General features: G+C 55.9%; 3 protein-coding genes across 3 annotated transcripts; 2 read left to right on the top strand and 1 right to left on the bottom strand.

Annotated features, from left to right (window-relative positions):
- Window positions 1–313: 313 nt before the first annotated feature.
- VOLCADRAFT_43428 (uncharacterized protein) lies at window positions 314–2,904 on the top strand (the record flags this gene model as incomplete). The annotated part of the gene is made up of 2 exons (XM_002947710.1): window positions 314–380; window positions 2,585–2,904. Coding segments are annotated over 2 exons (387 nt in total), but the record flags the coding sequence as incomplete, so codon positions are not given.
- Window positions 2,905–11,159: 8,255 nt separating this feature from the next.
- Window positions 11,160–14,081, bottom strand: VOLCADRAFT_87956 (uncharacterized protein; the record flags this gene model as incomplete). The annotated part of the gene is made up of 6 exons (XM_002947583.1): window positions 11,160–11,306; window positions 11,655–11,978; window positions 12,252–12,356; window positions 12,550–12,679; window positions 13,249–13,504; window positions 14,060–14,081. 6 exons carry the CDS (start codon window positions 14,079–14,081, stop codon window positions 11,160–11,162), a joined length of 984 nt encoding a protein of 327 aa, XP_002947629.1.
- Window positions 14,082–14,737: 656 nt separating this feature from the next.
- VOLCADRAFT_87955 (uncharacterized protein) lies at window positions 14,738–19,285 on the top strand (the record flags this gene model as incomplete). The annotated part of the gene is made up of 9 exons (XM_002947709.1): window positions 14,738–14,818; window positions 15,305–15,488; window positions 15,870–15,976; window positions 16,127–16,349; window positions 16,498–16,590; window positions 16,732–16,843; window positions 17,110–17,208; window positions 17,710–18,112; window positions 19,238–19,285. The coding sequence occupies 9 exons, from the start codon at window positions 14,738–14,740 to the stop codon at window positions 19,283–19,285; spliced, it is 1,350 nt and encodes a 449-aa protein (XP_002947755.1).
- Window positions 19,286–19,473: the final 188 nt, after the last annotated feature.

The following is a 19,473-nucleotide window of genomic DNA, read 5'->3' as shown; positions in this document are numbered from 1 at the left end:
ATACATACTCGAGCTCTGCACTGGACTTTGCGTGCGTCCATGCATGAATTAGACAGTCAAGGTGTCCTCATGCTGCTGGGAGTTAGACCTTGGCCCCAGAGCCTATACATGTATGCGGTAGCTTTTCCAATCCGTTTCCTTAACTGGGGCGGATGTCTACATGTCTATATATTCCATACATCTGAATATCGTGCAGGGCCACACCGACGTGATCCGCTGCGTTGCCTTCAGCCCGGTCGCCTCCAGCCGCCTGATGGCCAGTGCCAGCGAGGACCGCACCGTGAGGTTGTGGCATGTGGCGGCGGCGGGGCACGGCACCAGTCGGCTACACTGCGAGCTGCGCGGCCACGACTCCTGGGTCATATGCTGCGCCTTCAGCAGTAATGGAAAACGTATTGCGACGGCATCGCTGGTGAGTCAAGAATGCTACTGAATTGCGTGTGATCCCCAGGTCTAGCACTCGATACGGGTCTACCGGCGCACTGCAAAAGTAGATATGGCTTGTGCATTGCAGCTTTGGGAGCATTTTTTGGGAGCATTGACACTGACGTTTGTTTGTGGGACCCATGTGTGCGGTGCGGTGCAGGACAAGACTGTGTGTATCTGGAGCACCATAAATGGTAAGCACCTGCTTAGAGATTTATGGCTTGCGCGATCTTCTCCCTCCAAAGCTCCACTTCTTTGATACCTGCGGCCATTGCGGCCACGAGGTGGCCTGGAAGTAAACCCTTCTTTGCCTCATGGTCGTGCGTCCTTTGCCTCAGGCGATCAGCAGCTAGTGCTCCGGGGCCACTCGTCGGGCGTCACGAGCGTCGCCTTCTCGCCTGACTCCATGACCCTGGTGTCCGGCGGCGCAGACAACAGTGTACGGCAGTGGAACGCAAGGACCGGGCAGCAGCTGGCCATGATGCAGGTGCGGTGCCCTGGCTGGGTGGATCAGGTTATTATTCTCTCATCGGCGCTTTGGCCATGTTCACTTTAACGTCCACGTTATGCATTGTGCACCTCGGGAGTGTAGACCTCAGGAACTTTTTGAGAGACCTCGTCATTAGACAAGCCTGGAGAAGTAGTTATGTCCGATGCCGATACCGAATGATGCTTGGGCCGACGTCTCGGGCAGCTCCAAGTAGCAAGTTGCTTTGTAAAAACCTTGGGCTGGTAGTAAGCGCTGCCGGGGATCACAAAGTCGTGATCTGTTCTTGCTCTGGCCTTTTTTCTTGCTGCTTGCAGGGTCACATCGGCCAGATCGCTTCGGTGGCTTATTCGCCTTCGGGGCACGCCGTGGGTTCAGGTGCAGCGGACGCCACCATCCGCTTGTGGGACGCGACAAGGGGTCAGCAGATCTCGGGCGTGCAGGTATGCAGAAGAGGGGCCCATGCGCTGGGCTACTGGCCGGCTGGGGGAAGTAGCCGGCGCTTGCATGACGAGGCCAGGCCACGTACGGCCGGACAGCGCGGGGAGTATAAGCATTGCATCTAAGAAACAGTCTTGACTTTGCAGTAATCCTATCCTTCCTGCGTACTTTCCTGCTGGCTATTTCTGTGCAAGCCTCTGTGCACGCTTCATCCTCGTGAACTGCTTGGCTGTTAATTACCTGGCGCGACGCAGGGTGATATGGGAAGTTTCCAGACCGTTGCCATTTCACCTGACGACAAATTCGTGTCCAGCAGTGCCGATGGTGAGGCGGTTGGGATGTGCTGCTCAGGGAGGGTCCTCCGCGCCTTCCGGTTGCTGTCCGTAACCGTACACACGCTGATAGGCCGCTTATGCGTTAGTCACGAGTTGGATATGAGTGGATATGGATATGCATGCTGGGGGCCACGGCTCTGCTAGGATCAGTGGTGGTGTGTCGCTCCTGTGAAGGGTTTCCTGCATGATGCACCTTGGATGCAGAGGGACTCACGTTGCTGCATGTCCACTGTAGATAACGTCATCCGCTTGTGGGACATGAACTCTGGCGAGCAGAGAGCAGTGCTACAGGTACGTTGGTGCAATGCCAGGGATGCTGCAAATTGCCCAAAGCGGTTGATGCGTAGAAGCCACGCCGCTGGTGCGCGTTATAGTGATGACCGTTGCGCATCAGCGCTGCTACCTGAATCAACTAATCTCTTAGTCTCGTACGTGATGTTGGCGGCAAGGATTACCATAGGGCAGGCCGGCACCAATGGGGCATCATCGCTTGTGCTGCCCGCGTTGCCTTGTTTTGTGCCACCGACCCGACGTGCAGGGTCACACAAGCTGGATTGTTGGTATCTGCTTCGGCTACCAGGTGAGACTGGCTGCAGAAATGGTTTTTTTTTTGCACTTTCTGCTTATCTGTAGTTCTCTTTTTGCCTCTTTGTCAAAGTATTCCAGTGCTAACGAGCACGAAGATAAATCTCATTGGGCATTTGCCGCAGGAGGACCATGACGGCGATCCTCATTTGATGCTGACCAGCTGTTCCGACGGTATGTGCTGCTGCAGTTGGGGTGCTTGGACGCTTGCGATTTTTGCCAGTTATCCTTTCCAGTTTCCCGCAGCATTGTGTCAGCTTTGCCTGCTTGGGAATGTGCGCGTCTGCACTCCTCGATGCGATGACGTTAGCTGCCAATACTTCCGGATGTATGTTGGTTTCCGCCGCAGACTGCAGCGTGCGTGTGTGGGACTGTGAGACGTCCGAGTGCGTGCGGGAGCTGCGGGGCCACACCGGCAGCGTGCGGGCTGTGGCGTGGGAGAGCGTCAAGTGGAACTACATCGCGTCGGCGGGCAATGACTACACGGTCCGGCTGTGGAACGTGGCGCGAGGATCGCAGGTGGATCTGTTCAAGGGCCACACGGACGTGATCCGCGCCCTGGCCTTCAGCCCCGACGGCCTCATCCTGGCCTCCTCCGCGGAGGACACCACCATCCGACTCTACCACGTGGGGCAAATCACCGGCAGCACCGCCGAGCGACCCGACTGGCTGCCACTGCTGCCGGGCTCGGGCGTGGAGCTCAGGGTGGGTGCGGGGTGGGTGCTGGGTGGCCGCATGCAGCCGGGATCCAGGATTGGTGATGCACATCTATCACATAATGGGACATGCGTTGGGCCTTTCAGACGCCTCCCACGAGGGGTTCAGGTTTGGAGGAGGTCAGCCGAGCTAAATCAAAGCAGCATTACCGACGGGGACATAAAACCTCCCAGGAGATCTTGAATGGGCTGTGCATGAACTAATCTGTGCTGGGCTTGCTTGCTTGCACGCCTTTGGACACATATGCAACTGAGTTATTGCGTAGGTGTTGATACACTTTCCTCTTAACACATGCAGGGCCACACCAGCTGGGTGCTTGCGGTGGCCTTCGGGCCGCGCAGGCAAGCCAAAGCGGATCAACTGCTAGTTAGCGGCTCGTGGTAAGTGGGGGCAGCATTGGCATCCTCCAGACAAATGAAGACTTTTACACGTTGACCAGCAGCACATGCGTCGAACCAGCTCCGCTTAACGTTTCGTGACCAGAAGGTATTATTTGCCGACTAAGACAGGCAAGAGCCCCATCTGGCCGCCTGCCCTGAAGATGGTCGCTACGTTAACGCCACGCGAGTTGTATTACAGAACCCTTGGCGTGCGTCCTGGAGAGTTACCTGTAGATCCTCCGCTCCTCCGCCTGTACCGCTTTAAAATGCTCCCATTGATTACTCTACCAAAAGATGAGCACCGCGCTTCTTTTCCTCTGCAGGGACCAGACCGTCCGGTTATGGAATCTACCGCCGGAGGGTCGTGAGAAGCCCTATTGCTTCGCCACACTTACGGGCCACACGGGCCGCATCAACGGCATCTCGGTCAGCACCTTTGTCAGTTCGGGCCTGGAGGTGCGTGCTGTGCTTGGCCTGTGCTAATTTGGCCTGCGTGGTTGACTGCATATCGCTTGCTCGTTGCCCTTTCTCTCTTCCCTTTTCGATGCTCAATTGACGAATGAAGGCTGTTCGCGAGCGTTGTACAGTCGGGCTGTGGGTTATAACGCTTTTGCACAGCCTTTGTCACCCGACGGACAGGCTGGTTTTGCAGGCTGACCTGTGCTGGGTCTTTCTATGTACGTGGGCGTGGGTGCATGCAGGCTACGCGTAACGTAAACCCTTAACCCTAACCCTATCATTCACTCGCGCAGCAAGGCTGGCTGTCATTACGCGTGGGGCCGCGTTTGCAGGGCCATATGAAGCCTGTAATTACCATTGCGGATACACTGATAGCCCTGCTTAAAACACTAAACACTACGCAGATTATTGCCAGCGCCTCCAACGACTCGACGGTTTGGCTGTGGAGTCATACGAACCGGGCCGAGGTGCCGCCGGAGCAGCACGGGTGGGAGGTGGTTGCCAAAATCCGGGGCCACGCGGGGCACGTGAACGCAGTGGCGTTCAACACCAAGGGCAGCCGCCTGGCGTCCGCGTCGGAGGTGAGACCTCGACCCAGGATCTATCGCAGCGAACCGGTTGCATTGCAATGGTGCAAAGTCCACAATAGTACTAAGTAAGCTGCCTCTAAACTGTGCAACTGCACTCTCAGTGACGCTAAGTTGTAAACGTGGCTATATAAGTGAAGCGCATGATTTCACTACTGACGCTCTGTATACTGGCTCACCTTGTGCAGGATGAAACCGTCCGGCTGTGGGATCTGATGCCGAAGAGCACTCTGGATAAGGTCGCCGTTACGCAAGCGCGGGATTTCAAGTAAGCCCTCCATCGCTTTTGCCGCGTCGTTGAGTTCGACTAGGCTGTTTCTACGGGGCAGTGTCTGATCGTCACCCCATCCAAAATCGTCACGTCCATCCAAATACGTGCATAATCCCGATCCCGTGAGCATTGCCGTGTCCTTGGTGAAGTGATGTTCTTCTTCGCCCTGCTTCACCCGAAGTCATCTAACCATGTCGTCCGCACGTACCCAAACACCCTCCCCCCTATACACCCATCCCGGCGCAACACCCTGGCAGGGGCATCCAGGGCACCATCACCGTCTTGGCCATGGCCCCTGACGGCCAGCTGCTGGCTTCCGGCAGTGACGACCACACCCTGCGGCTGTGGAGCACCCGGTCCAACCAGCAACTCATGGTGCTGCAGGTGACTCGCGGGCTGACTGACCGACTGCCGATTGCGGGTTGTGATGAGAGAGCGCGAGGAGGGATACGGGACCGGCTCCTGAAGCCGCTGGGGGAACTGACCACTACCTGCGCAATGGGTCAACGAATAGAGTCCGCATCTCGAGGCGTGTCTCTCACCCGGATCCTGAGCCCCTGTACTCCTCACCCCGCTGGCCCTGTCGTCCGGTCTTTGCGGACCCGCCACCCGCTGCCCCCTCCCTCCCTAGGGTCACGGCTCCCCCGTGAGCGCACTGGCATTCGACGACCAGGCCCTGGTGTTGGCATCCGGCTCGGTGTGCGGCACTGTGCTGGTGTGGTGCAAGGACTCCGAGGGAGGCGGCAACCGGGAGGGATGGAGCCAGGTGGCGAAGCTGGAGCTGGCACTACAGGTAGGGAGGACGGGGAAGGGGAGGCGGGGCCCTTCGTGAAGTTCAGGCGTGCAAAGAGGTCTGCGTGCATGTTGGATGGCGGTGTGCCGAGATTTTGAACAGCAGCTCGTCACGCTCTCGTTGGCCTCCTTACGCTGCCGGATCCAGTAGCTGGTAGTGCCATACCAGGCCCGTGCATGCCTTGCCACGCTTGCATGTGCAGGTGCCAGACGCGGCCGTCAGTGCTCTGGCACTGACCCACTACATCAGCACGACGATGAGCTGCGGTTTGAGCTTCGGTAATTCAATCGGTGCGCCTAGCAGCGGCTCGTTAAGCATAGCAGACACAGTGGCGACCGCAGCAGGCGGCGGGGCCGCTCGGCTACTGTTAGCATGCGGAACCAAGCCCCGTGACATGGCCAGCCGTGAGGCCATTAACGCGTACGGGAGTGCTGGCGGGATGGCCCACGCTGGAAAGAGCGGGGGATCGCGCAGGAATGTAGGGCGCGCCAAGACTGGCGGAGCGGGCATTGCCGCGGCTGGCGACGACGACTTTTTTGGAGGTCGCTTGGTGCGTGCGGGCCTGTGTGCTGAGAACGCTTGTGTGGGGCGGTCATGTGCGATGCTCGGGAGTGTACCTACCCTCCCTACCCTTCCTGCACTTCCTACCTTCCCTTACCCCCCTACCCTTCCTGCACTTCCTACCCTTCCTACCCTCCCTACTCTTCCTGCACTTCCTGTTTCTCAGCTTCAGCTTAACGCGCCCCTTGGGCTCGCGGCCGGTTGGCTTTCCGGGATGAAGAAGCTTGGAGCTGCTAACTGAGATGCCCTTTCCGTCGTGTGCAGATCTCCAGCAGCCTGACGCTGTGGGACGTGGAGGCCATCCGGCAGCAGACACACCTGCCCACCCACCTCCGCTCCAGCAAGCCACTCAAGATGCTCAAGTGTCAGTCGGCCATCTCGTGCACCGTCTTCAACAACACGGGCGAGATGCTCGCGTCCTCCAGCTTTGACAATGTGGTACGTAGGGAGCTGGACAACGCCGAGCAGCTGATAGAATTGTCAAAGCGCCACAGAACCCCTCGGGTCCTATTACTGCTGTCACCCATTCAGTGGTGTATGAGTGTCGGTCACTTTCCTACACAATTGAATCGCTGGCTACATAGTTAATACATTAACTTATAGCTATATAGATGAGTTGCCGAACTAATCTGCATGAAACGTTTGTTTTACAGCTTGTGGGCAAAATACGGTGGAGTGTATGGTGAGCTCCATGCGTTCACGAACGGCCAAAATATGCAGGTTACAATTCCGCCGAAGGGCAGCCGAACGCTTGCCTTAATTATTGTGTCTGCCCCCTGGCCTGCTCACCGTTGTGCCCCCCTGTAGATTTACCTTTGGCGGCCCGACCAGCAGAACCCTGTGGCGCGCATGTGCCACCCCTCTGCACCCGACATGGCGACATCGCTGTGCTTTACGTTGGTGAGGCTGCAGGCGGCCGTTTGCTGGTTTGGGCCGGCGCGCGCAGGGTGGTGTCTCCTTTTTTTTGTGGGTTGTTGCTGGCCGTTGGTGCATCCATTGCGACCGGTTGTGCAAACGGTTGGTGAGGACGTAGCCTGGTGCGAAGGAAGAAACACCCGACAATTACTGACGGCTCATACATTTCCTGTGTGGGCCTGCTGTTGGATCGTGTACGCAGGATGGCACGATGTTAATTGCGGCCTGCCGCTACAGCCAGCGCGTGGACGTGTACGACGTCGGCAAGGTACGATTTACCATTTGGCGATATTGCCATCAATTACATTATTATATTTACGTTGCATTTCAATAAGCACTACCTCTTGCGTTTGGCGAGGCCTAGTTGTTGTAATGTGCTGTATCAGTGTTTAGGGCCAACCTGTCAGGAAGCTGGATGACGCGAACTGGATGACGCGAATGTCCCACCTCGGGGACATGTGCCATAATGGGTGATGATGCTCGGCCATCATGAATGGAGGATTCGGAGGGTATGGCCAGCGGCTGAGCTCCTCCTTTTGTGTTATATAACACAAAAATACTTTAACTGCAATTTAAATTCTGCCGGCGCCCAAGCTCCCAAGTCAAGAAGCCATCATGTTTAATAGCCCGCTTAATGGGCCCGTTATGCCTTTGGGGAGTAACGCAACGCAAAGTGTAACATACACAGACAGATAGCGTGTCGCCAGCGCGGCATTAGCTTCTTTGTCTTGGGCAACGAATTTCCCGTTTCCCTGCCTTCCCAACTTTTCCTCTCTCCACATGTACAGGCCTGCACAGCCAAAGAAGGCAGCGTCACCGGCCCGGTACCCCTCGGCGATGTGGACGACAGCGGTCTGGACGGCATCGCGGTGGCGCCGTGCGACCCTTCGGGCACCGATGCGGCGGACCGCCTGGTCATTGTCTGCCGCAGCGGCTACAAGAACCAGGCCATGCACCTGCAGGTCCTGGAGCTGCCCTCTTCGGCGGCGGTCGCAAGGGCCTTGGAGGAGGAGGAGGCTGCGCACCGCCGCGCTTCATCAGCGCCACCAGGGGCCCTGGCGGCAGTGGCGGATGCGGTTCCGCTCCCGCTAGCGAGCGCACCTGCTGGTGTGCCAGGCGTGGCAGGGGACCACGCGGTTGCGTCCTCCGCCAGCGCGCTGGCGCCGCGGGAGGTGGCCAACGTGTACACTACGATGCCCATTCATCAGATCGCCTGCTTCGGGGACCTACTGGTGGTCACGAATGGCCGATCCATCAACTTCTACCGACTGGGTAACCCAGAACAGTGACATCTCAAACATTGCTAGGGTATGCGTATATGTATAGGACCTTCCGCACAACAAATCTCTAGCTATCCTAGTTTGTTGAACTTTGGTATCTGATAACTGATTGCACACGATCGCAAGAGGATGAAAGTAAATTTGTCTAAGCAGGATGTGTAGAATTGTTCCACGGGTTCGACACGCGCCGTGAGGCGCGCACACACGTGGATGCTCCACCGCAAGTTGTGTCGCGCTGCATTGCCACCTTGTTGGGAGGTGCCGCAGTAATGCTGCGAGCTGCACAAGGTGGGGCTGCGCCCAGCGGAAGGTTCGCTGTTGGGCAGTGCAGTGCGGGGTTCGTCCGTTGCGTTCACTGCTGGCATTCAACATGCGTCCTGCTGGTTTTCTCGTTGTGAATTTTTGCTGCCACCTTCCGCCGCGTTCAGGGTGAATGTGAACCCTGTTGAGCATCGTATTTTCTTATTTATTGGAAAAAGCTATGAATTTCGTGGATTATGCTATGAATGATTATTCTTATGGATCTGGAGGGATCAAACGTCCCCGCCAAAAATTAATGCCTATTTGTCGACCAATATATGAAGCAGGTGCCTTGCAATGGGGGCCCTTAATGTGAGGTATTGTGCAGCCGCCATCCATTGGTAATGGTGGGCCTTGTGGACTGCTGGGTCATTGACTGGTGAACTTTTGATAGGTATACGCGAAAAGGAGGTTTTCGCGAGGTCGGGGGGGGGGGTTGCCACCCGTATTACATACGTTTGGCCTGTTTGTGCTCGGGTGCATGCGTTGCTTAGTCTCTGATGAGCGCCGCAGCCCTTGTCAAACGTCGAATGACTTTATGTGTGTGTTCGCATTTTGCTTTGGGAGAAGTATACAGCGGTTCACGGAAAAGCACAACCTGTCCTGCGTCTGCAGAATTGTTATCGGCTATAGATCGTGCTTTGGTATATTGGGTAAGGGCCGTCCCTATCTATTTATACTACTACACGACCTAAGGACGATAAACAATATTCTGACGTGCAACGGGCAGCCTACATCAGCAGCAGGTAAGGGGCTGTTGGTCCACAAGCCGCGTATGTGCCCGCTGCACGTGTTGCGTCCATCCGGCAAGATGTTCATAATCCGGAACATGAAGGGCGGTGGGTCACTGTTCATGCCTGGATACTCCGAGGTTCCCCTACTACATATCAGCTAAGAAATACGTGTTGTTGGTAGGTTTTGAAAGCCAGAGGAACAGATCTGGCAGCGTTCAGTGCGGCGGACGCAGGGGCGAGAGACAAGCATCTCTTGGGATAGCAATCCTTGACATCCCGTGCCAGTAGTTTGCACACGTTTTGTTTTTGTTGTCGTACTTGATTTTGCTGGACTAAGCTGATCATGTATATGTATGCGTTTGCAAAAGTTTGGAGCAAGGTGGCCCACCGCACGGCACGGCACGGCAACATGCGGCACACACATGATTATTTGTGTTGGATCTGTCGGTCAAGATGGTATCCATCTCCCTGGCTTTTCCAGAGCCATGTTTGCACCTGCACTTATCTACAGATCAAGGGGGCCATCTGTCGTACATGGAAAAGTGGGCACATCAATTCGTTCCTTGGCCTTCGCCAAAGCTGACGGGCTGCGGCATAAACCCGTAGTTATGGAGATGCTGCCGTAGGCTAGCACTTCAGGTTGTGACCAGTTTGAAATGGTGTGCATGGCGACCATCACGCAGCTGGCGTGCAGTGCCGAATCGTTGGGCTGGTCTGGTGAGCTGGCTTGCCGTGCGTTTGTAGTAGGTCCGATGTCCTGGGTGACTTGTTTAGCGATATTGCGGTTATTTGACGCGCGGGGAGATCTGCCAGTCACGGCTCAGCTGCAGGCCTACAGCCGTTTCGGGGACTCATGGGGGTTGGGAGGATTGTACATACCGTAAGTCTAATAGCTAGAGCAAAGGAGGTTAGGACATATGCTGTCGGCTGCTTGGAAGGCTGGTCAGCTGCCGGACAGCCTAACGGCCAACAGCGCGCATGCGTCACAAGGTGTCTCCATATCACGCGCTTTGTCTATTCTCCGCAATAGTTTTGTTTCCCAGCCCGTTGTGGCAAGGCTGCTGTATGGATGACGTGCATGCAAATCATGGGCGTCTTACGACTAATCCGATGCAGACTGCTTAAGGCGTGTTATGGATCACGTGACTTGTTGGTTGCCAGTCTCCCCATGCTGCAACCAGGTCACTACGGATGTATGAACGTAATGGGAGCGGAGGCCGTTCGTGTACAGTTGTCAGTCTTCAAACCATTTTCAAAGGAGGGAAAGGAGGAAACCTGATGCTGTGCGTCGGTTTCAATTGCAATATAACATCATTAGCCAGGTCGGTGGTGGGCCATATGCCATTTCGAGGGTCATGGATTTGTATGAACGCACGAGGTTCAGACCCAGGCTTTCTTCATTCGCGTCCTTCGTAGATACCAACTGCAGTCACAATTTAAGTCTCTACTACCACCGGAAGTTTTTAATGAACGGTAGCCGCTACCGGTCAGTCCAGCGGAGGCGATCCTGACCACCTGCCAGTAACCGGGAAAAGTGTCGGGTTGTGTTTTCTGCCAGCAACACGCTTTTGATGCGTCTCCCTTGCTCGTTATTGTAATTGCCTCCCGAACAGCGTTTCTCCTTTCAATCCACTCGAGCAGCGACAGGTGGCAAGAGGAAGATCAATAACCTCTCCTCATGTCGCAATCGATATGTCGCGATATGTATTATGTACGCCTAGTTCCTCAGCTCATCCCAAAGGGTGCTTAGGCCTCCGACAGCAAACGAACAGCATCACCAGCAGCCGCACATGTGAATGCCCGGAAGCCACAAATCCCCTAACCACCGCCCTCATCTGCTATCTATCCTCTTGCTTCCTTTTCCTGCTGCTTGCTTAGGAGCTTCCTTTCAGCCCTGCAGGGGCCCTCTCCCCGGAACGATCCCGGTGCTCTCGCCTTCGCCCTGCCGCAGCGACTTGAGCATGTGGGCCATGAGCTCGTCCATGCTGCCACCTTGGAGGCCGTCCACCACGTCTCCTTGGCACACCAACACGCCCTGCAGCGCCGCACATGGGGTTACCCACGCCAGCGCGGTGGGGGGCCATTAACAACACGACGAATTGTATCCAGCTATACAGCTCCCCAAACACGGTGCTGGCTTCCGGCGCAGAGCCTAAGCACGGTGGTGGTGCTGGGTCCCGTATTCGCACGGGCTCTGAGACCTGAAGGGCTGGTCTAACTGTTCTGCTTATGCATTGAACGCAGTGCGACTGTCTCAGACAAACAAACACAAGTGTAAGCTGCCAATGTGAGACAGACAGGTTCGGAGTAGATTAATCACACATAACCCAACTAATGATCTAAAGTCCGCACGTCCCTACCTCCCTCCCTACCTCCGCCTCACCTGCAGGTGACACGCAGCGATGTCCTTGGGGTTGGCTAACCGGACCTTCGCTGATCGCCCTGACCGAACAGGCGAAGCACCCGCCGCCGCCGCAGCTGCTGCTGCTGTCGCCGCGGCGCCGTCCCCCGCCGCTGCCTCTCCGGCAGCAGCAGCTGCCTTACCGGTCCGTCCCTTCGCGTTACGAGCGGACGCAACGGCGGCGGCCAAGAACTCTGCTGACACCCCCTCCGGTGTGGTGATGTCGATGCTAGGGGACGGGATGAGCCCCGATTGCGTCAGCTCGAATTTGGCATTGCGTGGGATGATGGTCTTGGCCTCATTGACCTGCCGGGTACGCGGTCGTGCATTTTCCAATAACCGTGTCGTGCATTTTTAAATAACGCCCCTTCCTCCCTCCCTCCCTCTCCCTCTCCCCCTCTCTTCCTGCCGCACATCTCCCTCCAGAGACGCAAAAGGCAAACCCTCCCGCTTCCTCTCACCCGAAGTCACCCACGACGCCGCCCCCTTTCCCATACACGACCCCTTCCTCTCAGCGGGCCCCTCCCCTATCCCTCCCTCTATGCCCTCTAGCCTCCCGTCCTCGTCCTTCAGCCTCACCTCTACCTCCACTTTCACCCGGTCCAGCATGGGTGTGGCGGACAGCACGGAGCCCATGGGCACACCCTTCATGCGCAGCGGAGTCCCCAACTGAACTCCGGTGGCCTGCGGGTAAGGGTCAAGGGCGCAGAGGTGCAGGGCTACAGCCGTCAGACAGTCACACGGGTTGATTCCCACGCCGTGCCGTGTCGTGCCGTGTCGTGCGCGGTGCGGTGCGGGCTGCTGGGTTGCAGGGCCGGGGTCATACAGGGGGAGCCGTACAGGAAGAAGGGCCGCGGAGTGTCTCTAGGATATATACCTGCGGCAGCATGATGTAAAAACTGTACGGGTTGAAGCGCCGCAGCGGCGTGCCCACGGTCCAGTACGCCAGCGCGCCGCAGATGGCGGAGCCAATGACCACAAAAAGCAGCTCGCCCAGATAGGTGCGCCTGGGGTGATAAAGGAAGGGAAGGGAAAGGGGGCATACGACGAAGCACAAACAATTGACGGGAAGGAAGGTAGGCAGGGACGACGCCGCGTGGTCCCGAGCGGGTGGCTGCTAGAGCGCGGGTAAGTCCTTTCCCAACCCAGGGGCATTTTGAAATAGGGTTGTACCCGTGTATCACTGTACAACCCTCGTAGGCTAATCGGTGGGCTTTGTTCAGTGTATCGGTGGACTTACAACAGCGCTCCTCCGCTCTTTGCCTCTTAACTGTAATGTATCAATTGACGTTCATAAAATTTGCGGATGACCGTCGCCCACCCACGACGGGAGGGGAGCGGATTTGGTGCGAATCCTCATTCCGGTTGTGACACCGCTTCACAGGGCAGTGGCAGGAGCTCGTCATAATGCAAGGTAATTGGTCGATTTCCCTCAGCCAAACCCATTTTCGGGCCATTTTCAAACAACTTTGGCAGGACACATGGGTTGAGCTATGATCGGATGGGTTCTTTGTCTCCCCATAAAAGGAAGAGCACCATGTCCCAGCCCTCTAGATCACCTAAAATAAAAACCCACTTGATCACGCTACGGAAGCTGGCCCGTGTACTGGAGCCCATTGGCACGGGGCTCGCCGGGCCTCCGTTTGTGTTGGTGCTGCTGGAGCTAGCGCCGGCGCCGCTTTCTGGTGTGTTTTTACGCGCGCCCGATGGCTCGAAGGATGTATCCATGGGGGCCCCGTTCGTTTCAGCAGCGCCAACGCTGCTGCCCACAGGTCCTGGCGTTGCGCCAGCTCCGAGGCGCGAGCCCCCATGAAGAGCAGGCGCGGGGCTCACTACGCGCCGTGCGTGAGGCGCATGGTGGCAGCAGAGCCATCGCTGCAGGCCTGACAGCGCCCTCGTGGGCGCCACCGGGTTGTTTAGGCTCTGGCAACTGCAAATTGTGGCACATTTGCGTGGCGCCGGCATGGAGCGAGCGCCCGCGCAGCTCATCGCTAATCCCTGCCCCTAATCTTGAAGCGTCTATCTTAGCTTGGTTGTAATACAGCGTAAGCTGCGTAAGCTATTTCAACTTGAGGTTTTCGGGGAATGAGGCCCAGCGCTCAGAAGATATCTCTCATCAAATACATCGCGGTATGATTACAATAAATTTAGGTTCGAGGAGCACACGCAGCCACTTCGTCTCTATACACTCGCTGCAACTATTTCAATACTGATTACGAAGTAAGAAGTAGTTGGCGATACACTAAAAACCTCATACGCTAACGTTGTGCTGTGTTGAGGTTTAAAGCTAGGATGCACCATGCTAGTTTTGGGCTTTATTTCGTTAGTGTTGGTTAGGTTTCGGAAGCTACGCGACGTGCGAAGATCACGGAGACTGTCATCCGCACCAAAGTGCTCAGTGCCATGCATTTATTGCTATAGAAGATAAATTTGCTGCGTGTATGTGTGCCTGGCTGGATTACGAAAATGGCCCAACAAAGCGCACGTATGTACTGCTTATATACCTTCTCCTGTCCTTTCGGCCTGTAACTCGTGGGAGGACTTCCAACTTCTCAGTCAATCGCGCTAAACCAAGAGTCAAGATGTGCGGGCATCGTATTGACCCATCCCTGAAAGTGCCAGAGATGACAGCTGAGAACGCGCACCGTGCGCGTCCGGTGCTGACCGCAAGACGGGGCCCATCACATAACGGTTATATGAGGCAGCCAATCGCTTGCTAAGGATTTCATGCTAAGGCATTTGCCAACTCATCGGTCAAAGCTAGCTCACTCCTCCCAGCCACCCTCTCGTGACCCTCGTGATCCAACTGCAGCCCCTGTGACTTCTACGGGGCCGCAGCTACGCGACTTCCGCTGCAAATTATTTATTTTCGACAACCACTTGCAACCCTAAACCTTCCATTACCGCAAGCGAACCAGCATCGGCCACCGAACGCTCACCTTTAGGACAGCACCAGTCAAACCCCGGCCTGCAGCTACACAGCTCCTGTACGCATCCCTGGGATCTAAACCTCCGCTCTTCGACGGGTGCAAGAAAGTGAGATTCGCTCCAGGGTCCCAGCCAGCATGGCACGCTCCACTCAGCTGGCGATCCTCTCCGTCGCCTTCTTCTTGCTCTTCGTGAAGCCTGCGTACGCTCAACCGCTGGTGAGAAGGCCGCCATTGCGGAGCCTTGCCGTGACTTGTGAACGCGAGGAGCATGCAACAACACACACACACACATATATAGTCTCCAACGGCTTAGATCAATATAATACACTGCAACATGCGATGCCGTGCACTCGTCGTCGTAGCTCCCGAACCAGGGATCACAAAGCAGCCCGTCTACCCTCACCCACTCACCATCGCATGATGAAGTATCTCAGACAACGCCGCGGCCTTCCACGCACGCTTTAATTTTCAATGAAACAACTGACATCACCTCAGGCAGCCCAAACCAAAGTCTTCCCAACCTGACTTGAAAACACGCCCTTCGCGCAAATAAGCCCACGCTTGGCGCCACCAGCGGCCTGAACGCTCGGGCATTGCTCAACCCCACATACCCCGCTGGCCGACATGTTCATCTCGCGTTTCTCTACCAATTCCCAACGGTCCCCTGGCGATCATCTCTTACTTATCGCCCTTCATCTGCAGGGTGTCATCGACCTGTCGCCATTCAGCGGCGGCGGCTTTGGGTCCATGGCCTCGAACATCCCCGGGGTTGCCCTTTTAAGCAACATTGGCACCGGGGACACGCTCGCCAGTGTGTTATCCACCATGGGGATCAACCAGGGTGTCATCGACACCATCGTCGCGCCACTTGCCAACTCGCGCGAAGGTAAATGGGTGAAAGCAGGGCAGGCGTTTCACCAAAATTCGAATGAATGAATGAATGAATGAATGAATGAATGAATGAATGAATGAATGAATGAATGAATGAATGAATGAATGAATGAATGAATGAATGAATGAATGAATGAATGAATGAATGAATGAATGAATGAATGAATGAATGAATGAATGAATGAATGAATGAATGAATGAATGAAAAGTGCATCTGCGCGGAACTACTGGGTGCCGTCCGCACCCAGGCATCGAACTGCGTGGTTGTAGGGTGTCTCAGCTGCTGGAAGAGTGGCTGGTTGGGTGTCAAGGGGGCCTAAGCCACGCGCACCATCATAGACCTCCCCTTCCCCGCCCTCTCATGCGCGTGATGCAGCTGCCAACACGGTGCGTGACGTGATTGCGAGCAACGCCGCCAGCCGTCCGGGGGTCATGGGTCCCATGGGCACCCCCGCCCAGGCCATCTCCGCCTTCAACGACCTGGTACGGCAAGTGTATGCCGCTCCTTAGCCCATGTGTTCCGTTACACAGCCCGCGTGCACGGCTACACACTTTAAAATAAGTTACCCGCCACATGTCGCACTGTCCCTGGGTAGGATACACCGGGGACTGATCCTTGTCTCTTTACCGCAGATGAACAGTGCCTTCCGAAGTGCCGCGGGGCAGCTGGTGGATACGGTGGTGTCACGCGGCGGCGGCGGCGGCGGCGGCGGCCGGGCCGGCGGCTCTTCGACGTCCTTCCGCAGCAGCACCGCTGCCGGCAGCGATGCGGACGGCAACAGCAGTACGAACTCGTCCGTACGCAGCTCCTCCCCAAGCGTCATCGTGGGCTTCGGCTTGCCTGTGGATCCGTCGGGTATGTACGGATGTTTGTTTGGATGACTTCACACGTCACACGTCAGGTTAAACATGCGTGTACAGCACTCATGCTTACACGTATCATGTGAATATACGCTAAGCTCTATGACACATGGCTCCCTTCCTGCTCTTTGTCTTCATGGCAGTATTTGCGGATGGCTTTACAGCTGGCGCCAACCTGCCCCCCGTCGTCTCCGCCACCGGACCGGACTACACAGCCTTCCAGCAACAGCTGTACGGTGAGTGAGTGAGTGAGTGAGTGAGTGCTAACACAGCCCTGTCGCTTCGGCCTGCCGTACGTACGTACACCCCTTCTCTCACGCATCCGAACCCGGACCGCTTGCCTACCTTCCACATTACCCCGTCGGTTGTCGTCGCAGCGGATATCGTGAGGCAAAATGAAGCGGTGGCTGAGTTCCAAAAGCAAGCGGCAAAGAAGGAGAAGACAGATGAGACCCTCAAAAAGGCATGTGGACAATATGCCCTTAGCGAGTAAGTCAAAGAGAAGATCGAGGGAGGCATTCATTCTCTACCACCGCTGGGGGTTCGTTTGCTGACTCGTTGCTGACTTGTTATTGCGGTGACTACTGCCAACTTCTTATGTTGCCAAGAATGTCAAGTGCGTGGTAGGCGCGCTTGCCCCCTACCGCTGTTACCTCGTGCCACATGCTGAACCCAGCAGCAAACTAGCGATTTGGGATCTAAGCCTTATTGTTATCAACGGTCGTCGTCGTACATCCCGTTTTTGTATGTTGCAGGTTCCTGGAGTCCCTCGCCCAAATGCTCCTGAGATTCGGGCAGCCGGCAAGCGCCACCTTCTCCGTGCTGGCACAGTTCTCAGGCCTCACCTACTCTGCGTAAGCATACATCCCGTTGGAGTGCTGGAGGCGCGCAAGGATGTGCGCATACACACACAGACATACACACAGACATACACACATTCGTATCGCGGCTCAGATTAATTAAGAGACACACACATATGCGCGAATATATACACACACGCGCGCAAGCCCGCCGTGACTTCAACAGTCACCAAGAGGCGGATGTGCATCATTGCCTGTAAATGCAATCAGTCAAGTAGGCACCACAGACACATTTGCACTACCGTCCATGCATAAGCTCCCGTTTAAGCGAATGACGTTAGCAATGTATCAAAGCGAATGGCCGGTACTTGTGTATATGCACGAATACTCAACTGACAACAATATTCTTCCCTCGCCGCCCTGTTCGGCGCCGGCTGCTGAAAACCGCTGTTCCTTCTCTATCTTGGGCATCCTTCCATCATCATCATCATCATCGTCCTCAAATTTGCTTTCACTGGCTGCCTTTGGTTGCCCACTTCGCTGCACGCTGTGCAGGTTGACGCCGCAGGGCAAGGCCTACCTGAACGTCTTCTGCTGCCAGAAGATACGCGAGGCGGGCATCGACGTCGGCCTCCTGGACGACGGCACTATCGTCGCCGGGCCCCTTAGCGGAATTAGCTTGGACGCGCTGCTCGGCATCCCCAGCACCGTCGCCGCCGGCGTGGGCGCTCCCGCCGAAGTTACCGAGGGCATCGACAAGGTGACGGGTGCCATCGCCGGCGCGTTGGCATCCGTTGACAACAGCCTCACGGGTCTGCTGGGCGGCAGCGGCAGCGGCAGCGGCGGATCGTCATCTGACCGGCAGCCGAAATGCAACATCCTCGACTGGTTGGTCTTCGCACTGCAGAGCGACCCGCAGCTCATGAAGCAGTTCACCGACCTGATCCAGGTCACGATGGTGCGTGCATGATGTAGTTGTATAAACCTGCATGCACTTGGATGTACTTGGATGTATATGCTTGCCTCCTATTTGCGTGTGAGAGCCTCTACATACGTGTAGCTGCACGTTATTACACGTTATTACACATACACACACATTCCATCCAGTGTTGAAGCCAACAAGTCACTCGCGCGGCCCCAGCGGCACGCGCCCATGATATCCCAATATACCCTAAGAAACCTTTATTTACCCTAGAACACGTGCACTGCTTGCTACCGCATACATTGCCTTCATAGCTAATATATAAAACACACCCATGAACTCACATTCCCACAATAATTCGTCCCTTCTTGTATATATATGTTATGTACACAAAAGAGACTGGAAGCCAATCTCTACGGAGCCGCGGTCGACAACGCCAGGCGCGCGAACGCGCGGTCAACGAACCTCCTGCAGGCTGTGGCCAACGGCCGACCTGCCACAGCTGCGGCGGCTGGAGATTTGGCGCTGGGCAATCTCTTGACCGCTGTTAGGGGCGGCTAGTTAACACTAGACAACGAATCGAAGGGCGGGAGGTTTACAATGACAACAGGTAATCGCGCTACATGTCTTTAAATCCGCGTTACGAGGATAGTGGCTCCTACGCAAGTTGATCGTGCAGGCCTGGCTCAGTGGTTTATGTTTCCTGCTGCATGCTGCTGTTTGGAGCGAGGTGGTGGAGCGAGTAATCGCTCGCGAGTTAGCACGTAACAGTATAATGGAATATTCCTGCTCAATAATGAGAGACGGTTGAACAAAAAAGGCTTGATAAGCGCCGAAGCGGAGGAACGGGAATATTTGCTTGCTTGTGTTTGCAACGTTGCCGGCGGGTGCCCTTGCGGTGAAACCGTCAGCGGACCGGCTGGGCATCGTGTACTCTGTTGCGTTCTGCTTCGTTGCTTGCTGGTCCATCCGTGTCACCGGTCGTGCATGCACCAACCACGGTTGGCATCGGCTCAAAAAAAATTTTGAGGTTCAGGACAAAATGTATGATGCTAGGTAATTATCGAAAGCAGCACCGCCGCAAGACTGATAATCGGCTGGTCGGTTAACCCACGCGCACCCATCGATCCGCCCTGCCGTTGATCCATCGTCCGTGTGCAGCAGCGCTGCCCCTCAAAATTCCTGTACGCGGCACCTGGTATTCTGTAACAATAATCGCAAATTGCATTTCGGCGCGCGCCCTCCCGTGCAGAACGTTTCTCGCGGCACGTGAAAACGTACGGCAAGCAAATCAATGGCCGTACGGTGCATTTGTGTACATTTCCAGGTACTGATAGGATAGGAAACGGCTTAAAAAGGAGGCACAAAAAAAATATGAGCATGTTGGTGAGACGCTA

Source organism: Volvox carteri (genome assembly GCF_000143455.1).
Source record: "Volvox carteri f. nagariensis unplaced genomic scaffold VOLCAscaffold_7, whole genome shotgun sequence".
Taxonomy (NCBI): domain Eukaryota; kingdom Viridiplantae; phylum Chlorophyta; class Chlorophyceae; order Chlamydomonadales; family Volvocaceae; genus Volvox; species Volvox carteri.
This window is presented reverse-complemented; position numbering and strand designations above follow the sequence as displayed.